Source organism: Thermobia domestica, chromosome 4, assembly GCF_964235325.1.
Source record: "Thermobia domestica chromosome 4, izTheDome1.hap1.1, whole genome shotgun sequence".
NCBI classification, from domain to species: domain Eukaryota; kingdom Metazoa; phylum Arthropoda; class Insecta; order Zygentoma; family Lepismatidae; genus Thermobia; species Thermobia domestica.
In genome coordinates this window covers 326,398,616-326,421,874 of record NC_137457.1, presented here as the reverse complement: position 1 = coordinate 326,421,874, position 23,259 = coordinate 326,398,616, and the positions used below count along the sequence as shown (strand labels likewise).

The window sequence follows — 23,259 nt, the reverse complement described above, 5'->3', positions numbered from 1 at the left end:
GCTTTTAAAGGTGATTTTTTTTCAGTCTTTTTCTTATGGTTTTGAATCTGTCTTGATTTCTAGAGATGGTCCTCAAATCTTCCGTAAGCAAAAAACAAAATCCCTGACTTCTTTGAAATATAGTAATTTCCGGAGTTTTGATATATTTTGAAGCATTTAGCGGATTCATTTCAACTTTGACTTTCTAGGTCAATGTGAACCTTACCTAACGATGTTACAAAAGAACTAAGTGCTTTACCCTTCGAACATTGTGAACACGAATGAACACATTATACGCAGTTAGGTTTGTGGCAACAACATATCGTTTTCACATAATCATGCATGATGCTGATTCTGTTTAGTGATCAACTGAACAGCAGTAGCATATATTTAATAAAACATTTTTCAATTTCCTTTGGAGAAAAAAAAAATATACAGAAGTTTTGTAGTATTTAGAACGAAGTACTTTAATGAATTACAACGGAAACTGAACTGAAATGAGACAGGGAAAACAAGAAATCTGTAGAAAGGTGTGTTTCTCAATGTTTAAACTTTGTAAATATAGAACAACACAAGAAAGTAACCAAGCCCGCATATTGTTCTTACCAGCAAAGGGTGGAAAAATGTATGTGATCCGTTCTGGATTAAAACTGTAGTATAGCATACATACCCAACTTTGATCCTCGACTGTTCATCCGTAAGCAGCAAAGGAGAAAAGGAAATCACATTTAAAATTTCAAATTTTATTCTTCACCTTTCACATAAATGTGTGTACCTGAATTACTTTAGTTTTGAACAAGAAAAAGTATACCATTCTGCAAAACACAAATCATTCACTATACAAAAGAATTCATTACTTTAGTGATAAAAGGAATTATTTCATTACTTCAGTGATAAAAGAAATTCGTTACTTTAGTTATAAAATATTCGTTACTTCGGTAATAAGAGGAATTCATTCATTACTCTAGTAATAAGAGGAATTCATTCATTACTCTAGTAATAAGAGGAATTTAATCATTACTCTAGTAATAAGAGGAATTCATTCATTACTTTAGTAATAAGAGGAATTCATTCATTACTTTAGTAATAAGAGGAAAACATGAAATGAAATCTTTGAGTTTTACGTCCCACTGTTATGCCGGTTAGGCTAAAGGAGACGGTGATGAGTAGTGAATGAAATGGTGGAATGAAGAAAGTGAAAGGAAACGGGAGAACCCCGAGAAAACCCACGCACACGGTGTTTGTCCACCACAGAGTTCACTTGGCGGGGCCTGGGATAGAACCCGGGACCCCAAGCACCAAAGGTGAACGCTCTACCACTGAGCCACCACGGCATTAAAATAGTTATTATGCGTTGTTCATATGTACTTGCAACAGTTGGGCCATATTTCTACCTGAACTCTACAAAAAGTATAGCAATGGAATCGAAGAATTACTGCCCTTCCTTGCTTACCGTCTACTGGGTCAGTAATTGCTTAGAACTCAGTATTACGGATTCTTAAATTCTACATACCTCCCTTTTGTTTTTTAAAAAACTAAATAAATGAAGTGCATGACTTAGTCTTGTTTGTCTCGATTTCGGGAGTTTGCGTTGTTAATAAGGGATGGAAATTCTTTAGGACCTTTGACAAGACTAAGACAGGTAGATTTCTCACACAAAGCAGGCCCTGGGTCTTTTGGTCAAAAACTTGGCTGTTATTGTGAATCAGCCCGAAGTCTTCGCTACTCAAAAATCATCATCAAATCAATTCGAAATTGGTGCCGTTGGTTCGAAAAATTAAATCGATAAAATTTATTGTGTGGGTATCATTTTTTAAAGAGGCGTTGAAGTAGTGCTTTAAACTCTTTCAATAGGTGCAAAGGGATAAACTGACACGTTGTACGTTGTGAAACTTCTCAATTGTTTCTGCGACTCTATTAATGACTGTTTCAACTTCTCAATAATGGTAATCTCTCATATCTCACTGGTGTCCGTTATTCGGAACTGACTGTATCAAAATTTTCTAAACAGTTCAGATTAGCGTAACATGTCTGTCTAGAAGTCAAGATGCCACTCTCTTCACAAAACACGAAAATGGGAGTTTTCGAATGAGTTTCCACTGAAATAAACTATCAAAATAATTCTACGGAAATTTGGATAAAATACGAATACTACTGTTTCACAACCACAATTTACTCATGATTCAGGAGGAATGTCACAATTTGTGAGGTGATTCTAGATGTGAAAATAAACCGGAAACGTCCTATGAACATATGTCCGATTTTCGATCGTTACGGAACTGGGGCCGGTTGAAGACTACACACATCCATGAATGATTATAAACACTAGTTTAAATATTACTTACCGAAAATGCTGTGGAAATGTAGGCGTTGTGGTGGACAGAGTAATGGTGGGACAGATGATCTCCTCCATCCTACAAGAGATGTGGGGGTTCAACAGATGGCAGCACTGACGTCGCATCGAAACAACAGCTGCAAGGGTACCTAGTGTGTAATTGTGGATTGGATTAAGTGAGTAGTCATGAGGCCGTGTGCATGTCGTGCTTGAATGTTGTTTAATTGAGGAAGTCTATTGTGTCCGTGAATACTAACATGCCGCATACGTTCACTCATGCAGAATACGCAGACATGTTTGTGTATGGGTACTGTACTGGCAGTGCCCGTGCGGCTGTGACAATACCAGAGACGTTCCCTTGTACGACGAAACCCTTGTGTCAGGGTATTTCCCAGAGTTTTTCGAACATTACATGAATCCGGAACACTACGCAGTGTACACGTGACATCAGAACATGAAGCTGTTCCGTCAGTTTGAGGAAAGGGAAGACATTATTGCCACAAACGAGAGTGTGGTGTACGTTACATTCCTAGGGCTTGCACCCATTCCATGTGCAGCCCATGCTACATCTGAATCCAGATGACAGTAAGCAGACAACAATTTTGTAAATGGTAGGCTACACACAGAGACGTCGTGCAATTCACTTTATTCACAGATGAGGCTACATTTACACGCAAAGTATCATGAACGTCCGCAATTCTCATACATGGGCGATGGAGAACTCACGTGCCACTACGGAAAAAAGATTCCAAGTTAGGGTCTCAGTGAACGTCTAATATGGTATGATTGATGACCAGGTGATAGGGCCTATGTTCCTGCCAAATGACATGACAGCCGCAGCATACGCTCAAATCCTGATAGAAGATCAACCTGTACCTTTGGAAGACATGACATTAGAGCATCAACGGCAAATGTACCTGCAATATCATGGAGTACCGATTTACTGTACCAGACAAGTATATCCCAGTATCTGAATAACATAATTCCTCAATGGTGGATTGGTCGTGGCGGGCACATTAACTGGCCTCCCAGATTACCCGACCTAACCCCATTATACTTCTGTTTATGGGGCTGGTTAAAGAGGAATGTGTACGCTACGAAGATGGATACACGTAAAGAACTTGTTGCTCGCATCACCGACTGTTGCCCGCATTAAAGCCCGCCGAGATGATATTCGATGTTCAACACAACACACCCTCTAATGCGTTGAAAAGTGCATTGAGATGGGTGGGGGACGTTTGGAACACCTCTTGTAGGATGGATCAGTCATCTGTCTCAGCGCTGTTCTGTCCACCACAGCGTCTACACAGCATTTCGGTAATTAATATTCACCACTTGTCTTTATAATCATTCATGGATGTGTATAATCTTCAACTCGCTCCAGTTCCGTAACGATCGAAATTGGACAATGTTCATAGGGCTTTTTCGGTTTATTTTCAGATGTAGAATCACCTCACAAATTATGTGACATTCCTCCTGAATCACCCTGTATGTTTAGCAGTTGAAAACTTTGAATATCTACTTGGAACTTCTATAGACACCTCATCTGGACGACAAGATGTAGTACAACTTAAAAATCCTTGTCGGTTTTCTCTCCAAGCTCTTCACAGACACTTCAATTTATTTTTGTAACTAAAATCCAGAATTTACAACCGGAATATTGAAGAAGCTAGTTATCCACATATGCAGGGTACAGTGAATTTTTTTCCCTCGTCAGTACATATAACAAAGATAGGATTAATTAGATACTTTTACTAGATATTAATCTTAAAAAAAAAAAAAAAAAAAAAAAAAAAGTTGAATAAGAAAATGCTAATAACACTATTCATATCATGCAGGTGTTCGCAAATAACACAAAAACTTTGCGAAACGAGTCCTTATATGAAAGCATAAAATACACTTTATTATATATATATATATATATATATATATATATATATATATATATATATACAAACAATAAAAAGGGTAATACAATAGTACCCACCGACAATCTGAAGAAAGTGATAATAGGCATGAATTTAAGCCAAACATATTTAGTGAACATGGATCGAAAGCAGCACGGTTTTACCGTGAGAGGCTTTAAGAAAACCGTGAAAGCGCTATCACGCCTAATATCTCACGAATGAGGAAAGATATTGCAGTTGGTCTAAAGTTTACACAGAAAGTCACACTCAGTAAATGGAATGAAGTATGGATGGAAACAAAGCGGTCGCTTCGATACGGAAATCTCTACAGCCGAGGAATACATATTTGGACTTTCCACTTGTCTATAGGAATCTCTATTGTGCGGCAACAACCTCGCTTCTATCTACATATCATTGCATATATATATATGCATAGGGTTTCACTTTGTGTAATATTTTGACCCGGCAGCGATATTTTTCCAGCGTCTGTAAGATATTTGATCCATATTTTCTTTTTCTTTCTTTTTTAATTTCATGCCTATTATGACCAGCTTCAGTTTGTCGGTGTATTATCGTACCACTCTGTACAAATATGATCAGCATGAATGCATAAATGCCTCAAATTCTGAGTTACAGCCTGACGAAAATTGGTCGAAGCGATATGGAAAGAATTGTAAACTCGAGAACGAAATGGGTCGGGTAAACTTTTTTTTTTTAAGCTTAGTTTTAATTATTGCAGCACCACTGGAATAATTAAGAGTCTGGTATTGAGCGTAACGCCTTACGGATCAGAGACGAGGACATTGAGAAAAGCTTAAATATCCACGCTGGAAGCATTTGAAATGTAGTGTTGGCGCAGAATGCTGCATAGATCATGGACAGAAAGGAAAAGGAATGAAGATGTACTAAAAGAAGCTAATGAAGGACAACAGATCATGAAGATAATAGGAAAAAGAAGAAACAGCATGCTTGGTATCTTATTCGACACTCCGGTTGGATCACTGTGCTGATACAGGGAAGGGCAGAAGGAAAACCAGGAAGAGGAAGACCAAGGATAGAATGCCTAGATGCAGTTACGAAGAAGACACCTTGTATAAAACCTGATAAAGTATAAAACAGCTCTCCCAAGGGAGAGAAAAGTTTTAAAATTTCCCTGTTGCCCACCAACTTATGGTTGAGGAAAGAAAGAAAGAAAGAAAGAAGTGGAATGTATGTCAGTTTTCAGTTTCTGATCTATGTTTTGTTTCTAGAAGACAAATTTCGTTCTATGTTTCAGGACTAACCCCTTTACGCCCCTATTCCACATTTATTAATACATTAATGAAATGTAGGCTCGAAATAAGCGCTAAGTTATTTCACCCGATATTCTGTTCTCGAGCTATTATCATTAATTTTATTGTCCCGGCAAATTTTTGGTAACCTTATAGCTCTAAAATGGTGCATTTGTGCATTTATATTTGTCTATATTTCTTTTAATGTTTTCTTGTGAAGATTCACTTCCAAATTCTTTGTTATGTCATTTGCGAACACTCTGCACTTATAACAAGAAATCTGTGCATTGTCCAGCATGACAAACAAACTAAGATTAACGTTTTCTACAAAAATCTATACATTGCATTATACAAAGCTTTAAGTAGTACTATTAAAATTACAAATAAGGGCAAAATAGCTGTTTTAAAACACATTCATTAGAAGAAAAAAACTAATATTTACAGCTAAATATCACACATTATGTTATTTTTGTAACTAATGTTGTGTTTACTTCAACTAATGTATTACACACACACAAACTACAAAGAACATTCATGAATCGTTACAGACTTACCATTTCAGGCGACAAGTACGGATGGATGTCTGAGCAGAAAACATCCCACCAATACTGAAGAAAATGGCGGAGATGATCTTCGCCTGCGGGTGGCCGAACTTGCCTTGTTTCGCTGTCGAAGTACTGCATCCACGGCTTGGACGATCCAATGAAATGAACTATTTTGATGTTCTGGCCAAATCTATTGCAAGAAGTAGGAATTATTACTGACTATTTATTTACGCAACTTTATACTGCAGCAAAGTAACTTTGTAATTACTTACAGAGTGTAAAATTTACTTTCTATATTCCGTAGTCGGAGTAGGAGGATAAGAGCATGATAACACTTGGATCTTAACTTGTAAGTAAATTATAAACAGAGGAAAAAGGAAGAATTTATAGTTTTAAAATTTTTATCTTGGTGAAGTTAAACATTCCGATCTACATTGCTGGCTATTACACAGATGTATTCCTACCAACTCATTAATTTTAAAATGTAAAATCAAACCTGTCTATTGCCATGTGCTTTACGTAAGTGAAAATAGTATTAATTTTATGACACAAAAAGTTAAAAGATATACAACTGGACAGCAAGTTCATGTGATTCTTGATTACTATTATATTAATAATTATAACAATTACTACTAAACAATTATTACTGTTATTAGTACTATTATTAGTTAACTATTATTTAAAGATTGAGACGCCCAAGAATGTTTCCAGTGCTTGTGTTGTACATTAAATCCTATAGATTTTTAATTTTGTGCCTTAGCATTTGAAGAGAGTTTTTGTAAACATCTTTCCACTTAATTTTCAATCAAACCTTTCCAACACCAGCTCTTGAATTACGAACTTACGAGAATAGAACCTACAGGGTGTGATTAAATAGTACGGTGAATGTAGTTACACAGTGCCATGTATCGATGTTTTATGCATTTCAACTAGTGAGCTCGGTAGTCTAAACCTTTGGTACAGTCTGCAGCAAAAAAACCTGCAACATGAGCATGTAAGTTTATTGTGAAACTACGCCTAACAGCCCACGGAATCAACATAACATCTAGTGGCACGAATCACGCCAGGAAAACTTCAGCGTCCTCCCTTGCACACTTATTTTGGAGCAAAAGACTTTGTCGTTTCACAATAAACTTACATGCTCATGTTGCAGGTTTCTTTGCTGCGGACTGTACAGTCAGTGTCGAGTTCGGACGAGTTGTGTCTTCGAACGAATTGGCTTCCAGAGGCAGAAAAAAAAATGAAATGAAATCTTTAGTTTTACGTCCCATGGTTATGCCGGTTAGGCTAAAGGAGACTGTGATGATGAGAAAGGAATGGAATGGTGGAATGAAGAAAGTGAGAGGAAACGGTAAAACCCCGAGAAAACACACGGTATTTGTCCACCACAAAGTCCATACGGCACGAGCTGGGATCGAACCAGGGACCCCAAGCACCGGAGGTGAACGCTCTACTACTGAGCCACCACGCCCCCCTCCAGAGGCAGAAAAGTAGGGACATGTTAAGAGTGTTTGTCACGCGCCAACATTAAGTTTTGTTCTAGGCTGAAAAAAAAAGCCAAAGCAGCTCACGAAATGTCCAAATCAGTGTATGTCGATTAAGCTGTTTACAAGTGGTATGAACGATTTAAAAGAGGCACGGAGTCGGTTGAAACAATCAACGATCGAGATATCCTTCGCCGAGAAAAACAGATGAAAACGTGCAAAAAGTGGTGCAAATGATTCGTTCGAACAAGTGAGTGACTATTCAAGAGCTTTCCGAAGAACTAAAACATTCCGTATGGGTCAGTGAAAAGCATTTTAATTGCCGATTAAATGGGCAAATAGCTTCCTTCTTCACCACAAAAACACGTCTTGCCACCCTTGCTTTAGCTGAAAAATATATATTTATTCCTGTCTGTCCACATTCGTTTTGCTTTCCAGATATAACACCATACAACAACTGGCTCTTCCCAAAAATTAAAGCCGTGCTTAAAGAAAAAAGTTTCGACATCATTTCTGAGAGGGCCGCGACAGAACAACTGAACGCCCTTCCACAAATGCTTCCAGACATGGATTCAACGGTGGGATAAGTGAATTGCTAGCCAAGGACAGTACTTTGAAGGAGATTAAATCAAATTGCACGTAAGCTTATTGCTTTGTTTCTAATAAAATTCCATGTAAGCTTATTGCTTTGTTTCTAATAAAATTCCATGTAAGCTTATTGCTTTGTTTCTAATAAAATTCCATGTAAGCTTATTGCTTTGTTTCTAATAAAATTCCATGTAAGCTTATTGCATTGTTTCTAATAAAATTCCATGTAAACTTATTGCTTTGTTTCTAATAAAATTCCATGTAAGCTTATTGCTTTGTTTCTAATAAAATTCCATGTAAGCTTATTGCTTTGTTTCTAATAAAATTCCATGTAAGCTTATTATTTTGTTCCTAATAAAATTTGTCGTATTTTTGATAAAACCTCGTATATTATATTGTATCTATTGGCACGCTATTATTTCTGGCTTTCTTAATCATAGCTGTTTTCTCCTTGATTCAATTAACTCTACAATACTTCACGATGATGGGTAAGTAATATAAATGGGAACTCGTCCACTAACGACTAACACAAAGTTCTATCTTCGAGTCCTGAAACACTTTTGCATTATAAACGCTGACTATTCACACTTCCCTACACAAAGGAAATTAAAAAGATACAGCAATCCAAAATAGGAACAGGGATATTTTTAAGTATCCCTTTAAATCTACACAAATCAAACTTGTACTATTAATACATTTGTGTTATAGTTTCGGCCATGTATAATTTGCTTCAGACAAATTATATGACGAAACCAGTGATATACTATTAATGATAAATATACAGGGCCGGATTTAAGGGAGTGCATAGGTGCACGTGCACCCTCCTTTCGTTGTAAATATACATTACCTAAAGTGAAAAGCTAGCAGCGAGTTTTGCAAAATCAATAGTTTCTGTCAATTTTCTGAAGGTTGAAGGAAGAGGATTCATCGAGAGCAGACACTGAGCATTTCCAGGGCAACTCCTAATTCACACTATAGATGCCTAAAGGCATTTAAAAAACTCAAATTTAATTCAAATATATTGGCTGTTATTTGGTGCACCTCCTCAGAAAATCCTGGATCCGACCCTGTAAATATACATTAATGAAAGGACGAAACAACAGATTTAAACTTATTTTTGCGGTACGAATTCAATAACACACACACACAATGAAAAAGTGAATGAATGGACCAAGACTCGAACCCGGGATCTCCGGGATACCATACCGATGCGTTAACCACTACGCCACCAGTCCGCTTCCCACAACAGCTACACTCTCTCCCAATGCTGAAGTGTGTGCTCTCTATTCAGATCACATGGCTTGCACCACAGCCTAGCTGCTGTGCTTTGACAATCCCGTGTTCAGGAGTGAGAGCAAGTGTGGCAGTTCTGCAAAGTGGACTGGGTGGCGTACTGGTTAACGCATCGGCACGATATACTGGAGATCCCGGGTTTGAGTGTCAATCAAGTCATATTCACTTTTTCACTCTGTGTGTGTTACTAATGATAAATGTTTGCTTTGGCTAAATGTTATTTTTAGTTAAGGTACGCATATTTCCAAAGCTAGGATTAGGATTTAGATTTCTGGGCTTTCGGCAGCTAAGGCCATTTAGCCCGTCACGATTTGAGGGATGACGTCCCTCGGCGAGCACACTATCCGCGGAAAGGAAAGGAAGAAAGGATTGGAGAAGGAAGTAAGTGGCCTGGGACCTGTAAGTTAGGTACCACTCCGACATTTGCCTGGTGTGAATGAGGAAAACCCAGGAAAACCTCATTCAGCGTGGTTGGCCTGGAAGAGCGTTTTACGCTTTTTCGGCCGAGTGATCCCAATGGGAATCGAACTCGGGACCGCTCGCACCAAAGCTAGCTTTAAAGAAATTAACAACTCCACATTACATGAATTCTCTTAAGAAGTATAAATAAATTACGCACGATTTGTATGGAAGTAGCTATTCTTTCATTTGAAGATTATTATGAAGGGTGATCAGAAAATAAGGTTACAAAGCCTGCAGTGAAACGTGTATATACTTAATTTCATAAGCCAAATGAAAAAATGAAATCTAAGTTTTACGTCCCACGGTTAGGCCGGTTAGGCTAAAGGAGACGGTGATTATGAGAAATGAATGAAATGGTGGAATGAAGAAAGTGGGAGGAAACGGGAGAACCACGAGAAAACCCACGAGCACATTCATAAGCCAATGTAGCCAACAGATAGTATATATATATATTAGGTTATTTTTCGTTATATTAGTGTCCATATTGGTTGAGGCACTTGTCGCATCGTGAGATAAGTTTGAAGATTCCCTCCTAGTACGAATCCTGTCCCTGCGTGTTCAGCCACGATTTCACGAAGTGTTTCACCTCGTCTCAAGCGAAGTACGACATTCGTAAACTGTCATTAGATGCCGTAGCACGGTCCTTCTGTTGTCCTGAATCATCTCCACGCGAGCTGTGTTCAAATCTGTTGATTCCTTGCTGGGTCGCCACCACGCTGCTCGTTGGTGACGTTTTCTCTACCAGCCACAAACTTTCGACATCACTCTACGACATGCTGACAAAACATTACAATGTTTCCGCAAACCTCTACCAGTTGCCGGTGAATTTCTGCCGCTGTTACGTGTTTCGCTCACAGAAATCGAATAACTGAGCGGACTTCTTCGCGAAACTAGTTTTCCCAATGAGTCGCCATTTGTGTTTACCTATAACTGACGCCGTATGGTTGAAACTCTGCAGAGTTGCCAACTCCATGTATTAAAATCCTCATTCCTCTGTAACAGACGAAACTCCAGAAACATCGCTCCTTGTAACCTTAATTTTTGATCCTTCCTCGTATTAATTTCTATATATAAAACTTTATAAATAGAATTTAAAAGAAAAAATCTTACTGTTTGTAGGCCGGAATATAGGAGTAGACGGCGCTGGAAACCATGTTATAAATGAATGGCAAATGTTTGCTGATGTCTTTTGTAGCCCAGTCAGAGAAGAAAAGGTTGAGCAGCCCCTGGTCTCCACCTGTGGAAAGGAAAAACAGTCTCAGTCTTTTATGCCGTATCATTAGAAATATCTCACTAGATGAACAAGAAAAAATAAAAATAAAAATATCAGTTAGTAGTCTTTCGAACTACGAAAGTGTTTCTGGTAGTTGTGCATTTACAAAAGACTTATATGATATTAAGGTAACAAAACCTAATCTAGTCCTTTATCTATTCGCATTATCAAAGTGAAAGATGCGTATTAACGACATCCAACGATGCGTAATTTGTTTAGTTTAAAGAGAAATATTAGCACATGGACGTCCGCAGGGGGTGGGTTCCGGGGGTCCTCCCCCACGAAATTTTGACTTTTGTATAAATTTAGCCTAATTTTAGGAATTTTAATGTAAAATACCGTCATGTTGAGTTTGGACTCCCCGAAATAAATTTCTGCGTACGCTACTGTATCAGCAAAATATATATTACACTAATCTTAATACAGGGTTAGCATAAATGATTCATTCGTTTTGAAAAGGATATATTTTCGAAAGTATTACACCTACACACATGAAAAATACATGAAAAGAACCGAAAACTCACAAAGTTTGTATTGTGTATTCTAGGGGGCAGTACGATGGGGGTACAAGACGGGGCACCCCCTTATTGCACATCCCACATCGCTGGATTGGGCGTATTGGTGAGAATGACCTAGCTTTGTTCCCCTGCCAGATCTCCTCATTTAACGCCCTGCGACTTCTTTCTGTGGGGGTACGTTAAGGACCTTGTTTACGTACCGCGATCTTTAGTCGAGCTCAAAGAACGCATCACTACTGCAATGCAGAATATTGACAAGACTATGCTACAAAATGTATGGAATGAGCTCGAGTATTGTCTGGACGTGTGTCGTCTCACCAAAGGGGCACATATTGGACATTTACAGAGGGTGTATAAACTTTATGAGTTTGTGGTTATTTTCATACACATATTCCATTTGTGTACGTGTACTACTTTTGAATATAGCCTTTTCAAAACGAATGGATCATTTATGCTAACCCTGTATTGTATTGAGTACAAGAGGCACCTCATCAAATAACATTTTCCTAATGTTATAAAAAACTTAAATCATGTACACTCGTGTTCAAAATTATTGTCGCATACCTATAACAGTCTTCTTGTAATATAATAATTTGATAATGATTTTGTAGGGTACCGGTACTTTTAATACTAATACTATATGTATCATCGGGAAATGTATATTTGTGGTAAATTTCATAGGAAAAGAATTATAAATACGAAAATTAAAAAAGAGTAAAACAAAATGTTGCTAAATGGACAAGAAAGTTTTATTTTCGTTTTATTGTTCTTGTTTACTGCTCTTTTGACATGAAATTTGCCACATACATGTCTTTGCCGATTATACACATACTAACGTTATAAGAAATACCTGGCGAATTCGTTATCAAATTATATTCCTTTAACAACATATGTATAGACATGCGACAATTTTGGACATGAGTGTACATTAAAAAAAAAAAAAGTTATTTCTTAAACTTAGTTTTAGCCTGTCATATACATTAAATGGAATTTTATAATATCACATTCTAGAAAGTTTAACTCTAATTATGTCAATGAAGAGGTAAAGGCGCTCGCTCATTCGCAGTGGGCCGTGGTGGAGTAAGATTGTGAACTTTCATGATTTCCAGCACATTCCGACTATCACAATAGTCTTCATGTCCGTATTGAGAAAGGCCCTTTCTTTTTGGAGTACCTTGTTCTCCTTAGAGAAAGGATATTAAGGAGGAAGAATATATATTCCTACAGGAAAAGCCGAGGCTTGTCCCGTTTCCTAAATGGACGACTAACGACGTGCTATGGCGTCCGGTAGTGTACATGGTACCTCAACATGAAAATCTGAACGTTTGTTGAGGTAAGCACGGTTGGGATTCGGAAGTCCTAGAATTTTAGAGGATCACAAAAATGGGTTGGTCTCTGTCGGGTTGTGGTCACACCAAGAGGTGGGTCGTACCTTGGGTGCAGTGATACCAAGGAAAACATTAAATTTCTATTAATGTTCGGGACGCTAGTATCCTTACTCACTAGGGAAGTTTCTTCCACCAGTAGGTATGCTTGCGATATTGAAATGAAATCTTCAAGTTTTGCGTCCCACTGTTATGTAGGCTACGTTAAAGGAGACGGTGAAGATGAAAAATGAATGAAATGGTGCAAAGAAGGAAGTGGGAGGAAACGGAAGAACCCTGAGAAAACCCACGCACGCGGTGCTTGTCCACCACGAAGTTCACTTGACATGAGCTCGGATCTCACCCAGAACCCCACACAACAGAGGTGAACGCTCTACCAGTGAACTTGCAATAGCTAGTATTGGTTTCAGTCCTTTGGAAAATGGGTCTATCCCATTTTCCTACTTGTATAAATTTTCGTTATGCTCTGCACACTTCCACTTTAAGGGAGTAACTATTGCAAGTCTGAGCAAATACGAGTGGGGTTAGCGAGCTACGTACCGGCCATCAAAGAACCAATCAACAGGGCGAGAGGTGAAGTAGAAACTTCCTCAAACATTCTTCAGGTTCCTTAGGTAAATATTTACGGAGGTTTTGTAAAGCCCTGAGCCACTTCAGAACAAAGATAATACAACAGGAAATTAATTCTAACCTCACCAGAGACCAAACCCAGGCCGTCTGGACGCTTTAATGACTACGTCTCCACAATTCTCATTATGTGACTAATCATCCAATCTAATGCCTTACCCCAAATAGATAATAGATAGATATAGATATATATACTTAACATCTTGAAATCAAACTATAGTGCAAAATATTTGAAAACACAATACCCGTACTGCTACATACTACTAACCATTTTGATAATGGCCAAACGATATCTACTAGTGATATTGCCACCCGACTGGGTTTAGCAGCTATGCTTCTTCATCAACGGATCCACACAGTAACTATAAGCATTTGAAGATCATGTTTCATAAACTGATCACTGGAATTACCATTCGAAGATATCAGTCGGTCGAAAAGTCCAACGTGGCTTACAAAAATGCCTTACCCCAACCATGTCTCTAATCTACTCTGACAAGTACCGTTTAACAGATAGGTTCCATTTTTTCTCTTTAGAATAGATTAGGTTTATTAATCATTTTGTAGACCATATTGCATACACGTTTACACAAAATGGTATGAAACTCGTCCGTATATAAAATAGATACAATATTTGGAACAAATACAATGCTCTTCTTTTAACCCATTTGTGAATTACTAATTTAATTACTGTACGTATGTGTATATTTGTATTTATCATCTGATATATATATAGTGAAACCTGTCTTTAGCGGAATCGAGCGGGACTTGCAAAAATTTCCGTTAATGTCAGGTTTCCGCTTAGTGGAGGTAGACCTTTCTTTCCTTTCTTTCTTTCTTTCTTTCTTTTTTTTTAATACATGCTTATAAAGAGGCATACTGAGAAAATATATTGCTGTATGTACATTGTTCGATTACAGTACTTCTTTCTTCTACGAATAAATACACGAAAAATTAAAATTAATACAAAATATACTATGCACACGTTTTATTTATTTTTCTAATAGCCAAGCAGGGTTTTCTGTGTACATTGCTGCTTGACTTTCCGCATACACTTTAGCCTGAGAAATTATATTAAGTGAATCAGAATCATTTTTCCGTAAGGTAAATTTTTGCAGTTCCTTTAAATTTCTGAGAGCATTTTGATATGTATTTATTCTACTCGGTATCGTATTCCTCTTCTTCCTCTATCTCGTTTTCTTCTTTCCGACATTCCGTATGATTCTTGATTAAGTTGCGGGGATTAAGGACAATGTGTGGGGGTGAATATGAGTAGTGGTTGGGGAAGGTCGACACTGTCCAGAAATATTTAACAAATGAACGAACATTTTATCGCAGACAGTGTAATGTATATGTCTCACAGAATGTCTAAACGCTGTAGTCCGGAACTCAGAATTTTCCGTTAAATGTTTATTTTTCTTTCCGTTGTCCGCGTAACACAGTGTCCGCTTAATGAAGGGACTTTTAGACGTTTTGTTCTCCAAAATTCATGGGACCGTGAAATATTTCCGTTTAAGACAGTTTTCCGTTTAATAAAGGGTCCGTTGAAGACAGGTTTTACTGTATATATATATATATATATATATATATATATATATATATATATATATATACAATAGATTTAATTATTTTTTTAAATTTAACCGTGAGCTGCTTAGATATTCATCTACTGTATAGAATCTGTTTCTTGATAGCAGTTGTCGCACTGAGTTGACGAAGAAGCCTTTTCATTAGTATTTTTTATGTACCCAGGTAGCTTATTATACAGTTTTACACCCATATAGATATGTGATTTTCTGTATGTAGGTGTTCTATGATACACAGTAGATAAGTTCTTTACCACGCGTAAGATAGTTGTGAGTATCACCCTCTCTTTTAATAGTATCCAAATGAGATCCGAAGTAATTTTGAGAAATTCAAAGAGAGAACGGTCATGATGTTCAATGATTAAAATAATTTCTTAAAGCTGGTCCTTTCTGTTGCATATAACAAACTAGAGAATTTGCAAAAAAAAAAAAAAATTTACTAAGCCCATTTGATGTAATTCAGAAACTAAAGGCGTGTAGACTATACTATTTCAGTGCCTAGTAAACTCGTGAAGGCCTACCACCAAGCAAAGTTTAGTCAACGCCAGTTAAGATTCATTGATACCGTACGACAAAATAAATAAATAAATAAAAAATTAAAAAAAAAATTACATGAAGGGTGAAAATGATGAAACAACGCCTCTTACCATCGAAGCTCCCCGTGGCAACAGCAAAATTAAGAAGTGCTTGGTAGGTGTCATCTGATGGACGGAATACAAACACCCCTGAGTTAAAGCAGTCGGGCCATCCGGCGTCAGGGGCAGCCGACAGTTCCTCTCGGTCGAAAAGTTCATCGCAAGGTTGGATTACCTGTAAATCAAACAATAGATAATATTTAAGTTCGACTACCTATTAAGGAAACAATCAATAAAATTAAAGAAGGCTGGATCCCAAAGTATGTATGAAGTATTGTATTGTATTACATTGATAATAATATTCATATTTATGTGCCAGTTCATAGCTTACAATATGAGGATTTTTCCCAATTAAGCTTTACAGTTGTTATATATGGATAGATTCTCTATATGTTATCAGTAGGGTAAGTTTCAACAGAGTAATAACTTTTTTCTAACAATAATTGTAACAAAGTATTTCTGAATACTTGTTTTTCGTTAATGTCCTTATACTTTGTCGGTAATTTGTTGTACAATTCATATAAACAGTTTTGCTAAAATTTGCATAGTTCTGCTCGATGATATGTGTTAATATACATAATTTAATATTTTAGACTCTGAATACTTACTTTTACTTATCTAAACTACACCAGGGTGTCCTATAAGTTTCCTGCCATGTCAGACCATAAACTTTGGGCAACTCTGAAAACATTAATGGTTAACAGGAACAGCCAATATACCAATGTAAAGAGGAACTATTCTACTAGTACATATCCATTAATGGCAGTTTTCAGTCTCATGACAAATGGTCTTCTGATCTGAAATACGGAGCGGCAAAGAACACTGATTCGTGAGCTCCTGATGTACGAGTGTCAACTGGGACACAGTCAATGAAGTAGCACGAAACGTCAGTGCGGCGAAAGGAGAACCTGCAGTGAATTATGACACAGCAAAATTCTGATTCAAAAAAATTCAAAGCGGATAACTAGGATCTGTCTCAAAACATCATGCAGGCAGACCCCCACCATCAACATGAAGGATGTACACCAAGCTGTGGAGACGAATCCGTGCACCAGGACCCATATGTTGGCTGCCGAGGTGAATAGCTCAAAATCAACCGTACTAAGGACATTGGATCCCCGTCGGCAAGGTGCAGACCAGGGTTTGAAAAACCCGGGTATTTTTTTTTAAAAAAAACAACCCACCTGGACCCATATGGGTTATTTCGGGTATTTTCGGGTTTAATTGCGCTTTTCCGGATTTTTTTTCGAAATATTTCAATGTCTTGGTGTAAAAATGTTAAAATGTGATTTATATTTCAAGATTGTCATTGTCGCAACTTGCAACAGTTTTCTGTTCACAACTGTTTTGAAAAAAACGGCCGCCATTTTGAAAATTTACATTGGATCGGCGAGAAAATCTATACAGCAAATTTAGAATGTTTCTTGCTTCTACTCCCAAATTTCAACTTAGAAGTCCGAAAATTGCATCCTGGAGCGTGGATACCCGCAAATTGAAAAGTGGCCGCCATTCTGAAATTTTACGTTGGTGTGCTGCTAAAATCTATATCGGAAATTTAGTGCGTCTCGTGCCTGTACCCTGATAATTTAAACTTAAAAGACCGAAAGTTGTACCTTGTAATATGTATGTGGTACAGGTAGACAAACGAACGAATGTACATCGTGTCATCCCAGGAGCCTTAGTAACGTTCGTCATATATGAATACCAAATATAACAATTTAAAACAAAGATATAATTCATGTATTATAAAATAAACGTTTCAAATGTCTTATACTACGAATATTTTCCAGCGTAAAATAAATGGTTTTATTGTTGAAGTTACTTCCGATACTTTGCGCGTTCAACTACGGGAATTTCCCGAGCACTTCTTTCACGACGGGTTTTCCCTGAAAATGCAGCTTCCTTTACTGTACATCGACACTTCCACTAGTACGAAAGTTTAAATTCAGCACTTGAAATAGTAATGTTACATAGTCTTCGGAACTCCGAGCATTAAGTTTCTTAAATTTGACAAGAATTTTTACGCTATTGCTGGTGTTGATTCTACAGAATACTTATTTGAAGAGTAGCAACAAATGACTGAACTAAACTACTGTTGTTGGAAAATCAAAAAATTTAACTGAAGAATACTTGTGTTACCATCAAATGTATGAAATAATACTAATAGTTTTCCTAATATATTTACTGGTAATACAGGCACCTATGGCCTTAAATTCGTTAAATGTATGAGAGATAACGTCCCCCGGCGTCGCCGAGCACACTATTCACAAAAAGTATTTTCTTAAATATAACATTGCATATTTTACTTCAAATAGGCTATAAACACAATTCATACATTAGTTTGTTCTGTAATTATCTCAAGTTAAGGTAAGCTTTTTTATTCATTCAGTGCATTCAGAACTTTATGTAGGTCTAACGTTGAATGATGATGTATACTTTTAACATGAAAGCACCTAATTCGCCCAAGGAAAGTCCAAAATCTGTGATCACTTTAGTTGTACCAAAAATATACTAACAAAAAGCTCAAAACCCCAGGTGGGTTTTAAAGTGTTTTTTTTTTTTTTTTTTTTTTTTTTTCAGATTGGTTCAACCCGAAAAAAAACCTGCCGGGTTTTTTCGGGCTGGGCCCACTTGGGAAAACCCTGGTGCAGACGCTGTCGAATCGTCCACGCTCTCATTGCTGAGCAAGGACAACTAAGCGCAAAAGTGTACAAACCAATGTTCAACAATCCTATGCATCCCACGTTTCATTAATCAATGGCTGGACCCAGGTCACAACGCAGCACCTGTGATGAAATTGAGGCAGTTTGAACACAAAATCATGCTTAGTGTATAGTAGAATTTTGAAGAGCTCGTGCATGGAAACTTGTTTCTCATTATTGTGATGTGAACGCTGAACTGTACCGTTAGCAACTAGAACGAATGTAACGAGCTGTATCAAAAACATACCCACATCTAATCAATCGCAAGTGTTTGTTCGTGCAGTAAATCAAAGCTGCCTGCCATAGGTCTTGTGTCACAAAAGAAAAATTCCGCAGCTTGAAAGGTATTGTTACAACATCCAGCCTACAGTCTTGTCTTAGCACCTTCAGATTAGCACTTGTTCTGTGGAATGGGGCAAGTTTTTCGTGATAAAATATTCGCGAAGTAGGATGATGTGAGGCGTGGGGCGCAAATGTTTTTCGATTCGAGCTCCAATGAGTGGTATGCATACGAAATCCGCAATTTGGCGAAAAGATTGGTATTCATTATAGAGCACAATGATGTGTATTTTGCAGAATAAACTCTCTTCTACACAGTTCACTTGTGATTTCATTTTCTGCATCCTGTTTGGCGGGAACTTATGGGACAACCCGGTACTATGTACTATGGATCCACAAATACATGTAATCTTAGCGCTGAAAAGCTAAGTTAAAGATCGCAATAATAAATCAAGAATTGTACGTGCACGTTTTGTTTGCGTCTTTGACTCCTGCACTCAAGAATACTTAAGCTACCAATCATTCTATGTTGTTTTCTAGGGTCTGAGTTAAAGGTGCTGGTTAGGGTTGGATCCAGGATTTTCTGAGGGGGTGCACCAATAACTGCCAATCACATTGAAACTCTTGAAAGTGACATGTGACAATATTCCTTACCCTTGACAACAGTGGTACATAGAACGGGGAGGGGGTATTTTGAAGAGGGTCACAAAGATATACAGGGAAAAAATGTTCTCTCCTCCTGGCTTCTGAATTCTTTCCTACTTGACAAATGTTATATTGTTTTGATTGGTGAATCCTTTTCCTTCAACTTTTAGAAAATCGACTTAAACTATTGCTTTCGCAAAGCTCTGATTTTTTTTTAAGTCCCAAACGAAACATGATAGCAGAAAGTTTCGGAAAGTCTTCCTATTTTCACTGCTAGCTTCTCATTTTAGATAGTGTATATTTACAACGAATGTAGGTGCACTTCCCTAAATCCGACGCTGATACTGGTGTCCCAAGTCTTTCCACCTCGCAGTGAAACCGCCATAAAAGACATCCTGTCCCTGCCTGTTTCTGTCCATATCTGAACCTTGACGATGTCAATCATCTTCAGTCTCAGTGTGGTAATGGTAGAGCAACTACCATAATATTTTTCTTCGTCTGGCTCCTACCTCTAAAGACTTGTCCGGCATAGGAAGCCCTCTGATAGCGAAGCTACTTCCGACATAGCTCTTGGGATCATTAGAGCACGCAAGCCTCCCCTCCCCCCACGGAAAGGTGGAGATATTATCGACACTCTACCTAAAAGATTTATAATGAAAAGAAACAAATAAAAAAAAGCAGAGGATCGTGAACTTACAATTAAGTTCTTTATTAGCTTTGTTTATATTGTTTGTAATTCTCTTCATATTAGTAGCAATGAATAAATATTTTCAAAAATATTCATGAGAGTATCAAGACTATTACTAATTAAAATACAAATCAAAATTAGACTTTATGATTATGTAACACAAATTATATCGAACAAAAGTACAAACTCCAAATGGATTCTTCTTACTGCATTTCACCGGTTATCTAATAACATGAGATAAGCCCCTGTGTAGCTTTTTTTTTTTTTTTTTTTTTTAATTAATGGAAGAGTACTAACCAGAAGTACATTGATCGTCAGGAGGAAACCGCCACATTAAAATATTTCCATAAACAAAAAAAAGGAACAGCGAGAAGTTTTTAACATTAATCCCTATTCTGTTCTATTCTGTCATTTTTCTGGTCGTGGATAAAATGGATTGATTGATTTTTTTTGAGTTTAACGTTCCGTTCAGTAGCAAAGCTATATGAGACGTGGACCTACTGATTAACATGAAATCCGAACCACATGAGCTCCCGCCAAGAATCGAACCCGGGTCTCTCACGCTAAAGGTGCGTACGCTAACTGCTTAGTCACGAAGGAGCTCTGATTGTGGATAAGATTACGCTTTTCTGACAAATAAGAATCATTATACAAAACTATGACCATTTAGCAGCTGCAATGACAAAGATACAAGAAATATCAATAATATGGTGGAATATAGTGAATTCTGATCCAGCAGTTTCAACGGATTTTATTACAGGCATCATTCCATCTTCCAAATTTTGTGATGTTCAATATTCATTCAAGAAGACGCGTAAGTCCAAAATTGGACACAATTTATAACTGCTTGTCAAAATATTGAAATAAGTGATACGCTAAAGACGGCTAAAGCAGCGTTTTTACTGATCTGGAGAAATCTATTTCCCTGACTTTTTCCTGACTTTCCCGGATCTTTGGCAGGAAATTCCCTGACTTTCATGACAGATGTCGGATAACATTGACATGTAAATAAGGAATAATATTTATATATGAGAACATTTATTCTATTGACACAAATAATAATCAATTGCTCAAACGTACATTCCATTTACCTCACATAAAGAGGTATTATAATAGTTGGCTAAGCTGAAATGCGTGTACAATTAATGTTAGAAAAAATATATATTTTATAAAATTTCCCTGATTTCCAGTCTTTTCTCTGAATTTCCCTAAGCTGCATCATTTTTCCTGAGTTTATTTCCCTCACTTCCCTAACAAAACTTACCTCTTTTTAAAAGGTATTTTCGAAATAAATTTTTAAAAGACGAACAAAATAATCAGAACTATTTTCGGGAAATGAAAATTTCAATTTCCGTTGTCAAAGTAAGGAAGGGTTCTAGATTATTTGCTCTGAATATGAAAGCAACTTCCACTGTGGGCTCGAACTTGATTTTCATATTGTTTATGACAGTATAATAACTCCATGTCAATACAAAAATAAATACACAAGAATTTTAGGAATGGTCCAAAAAATGGATCAAAAGATTGAGATCTTCCCCAATAATTAGTTTTTGGTTCAGGGGCCACAAAATTTTTGAACGGTCCCTAAATCAGGTTTCCCGATTTTGTACGTAATAAGCACATCTTACTGAGTTAAGTGATAGTTTGGGTTTGGCTGCACTATATGTAGTTTTCCAGATATAAAGCGCACAAGAAAATTTTTCATTGAAATATATTGGATCTTTCGATCGAAAAAAAACTACAGGAATTTACACTCTTTTTGAATCTATTTCAATCTATTAGTCTCTCCCAAATTAGCTCATATGTTTAGTTTCGCTTCATCCTAGATAAACTCATTTACTTACACTGCGTCCTACATTACATTACTTGCTTCTTACATGAACTAATTATCTCTCATAAATAAGTTATTTGTTTTCTCTATAAGTGTTAGTACATTAACTAACTCTATGGAACCCAAAAATTCAATGCCACCTTCACAAATCTCGCCACTGACTTCTAGCTTTAGCCAATTGGATCCAGTTTCTACTTTATATTTTTATTTCTGCGAGATCCATCTTAATACTGTCTTCTCATCAGCGCCTAGGTCTTCCTAATAGTCGTTTTCCAATTGGTGTTCCAGTTACGACTTTGAAAGCGTTCCTACTTTCTTCCATTCAGGCTATATGACCTGCCCACCTGAGCCTCCTAGACTTTATGATCCTAACAGTATTTGGCAAACTGTACAACTTAGCAGTTCTTCGTTAATGAAGTTTTCGCCATTCCGCATTCATGTTTCTCTTGGGTCCGAACATTCGTCTAAGTATTTTATTCTCAAATACATTCAGTCTGCGTTCTTCCCTCAGAGTAAGCGACTACGTTTCGCAAACATGCATCACAACAGGCATGATTACCGTTTTATATATTTTAAGCTTCAAAAGAGCCCTGAAATTTTCTTCCAGTTTCCCCAATAAGATTGTATCGTTATTGATTAAGAAAACCCTAATTGGTACCTGTTTAACTTCAAGACTTACATAAAGCCAGCTGCTCGTTTGATTTCTGCTAATAAATATCTTACTCTTAAATACTAAATTATGTTTGTTGAACGGTCACAGCCAGTAATACCATTCTGACAACACTTTCTATTTCACAACATTTATTAATTACCCCTATGGTACATAATCTCGTTACAATTTTTCAACTTACATTCAACTCTTCACCAGCAACTTCAAAATCTAGTTTCGTTCACAATTACCATGGCCTTTTCCCTAATTAATATGTTCCAATAACTATTAATAACTGTTTTTCCCGATCCAAAATCCTTCATATGTCTTTTAAACAATTTATATGACCACATCGACTTCGCGTTTTTTGCCACTAAATTCTTGATCAATTAGTTAAACCTTAAGGCCACATACAGTATCCAACGTAGATGACTTTTGTTCTGTTTGGCTCATACTTAGTTGCATTATAGACTAACCAATGTAGCGATTTTTGCCCTTGATTTGCTATTTGTTTTCTTATACATGTTTGGAAAATGGGAGGAGGAAACAACCTTCATTCAACGGATCTCTTGAAGAATTT

General features: G+C 37.1%; 1 protein-coding gene across 3 annotated transcripts in view; it reads right to left on the bottom strand.

The window, feature by feature from the left end:
- LOC145684433 (uncharacterized) overlaps nt 1–23,259 on the bottom strand; it is a 155,447-nt gene that overhangs the window by 34,022 nt on the left and 98,166 nt on the right. For all 3 annotated transcript variants that reach the window (XM_081756806.1, XM_081756808.1, XM_081756809.1), the window contains exons 4-6: nt 15,898–16,060; nt 10,975–11,101; nt 6,047–6,227 (exon numbers count right to left, since the gene is read on the bottom strand). In XM_081756806.1, the coding sequence (XP_081612932.1) occupies nt 6,047–6,227; nt 10,975–11,101; nt 15,898–16,060 (471 nt within the window). The remainder of the gene's footprint in view (nt 1–6,046; nt 6,228–10,974; nt 11,102–15,897; nt 16,061–23,259) is intronic.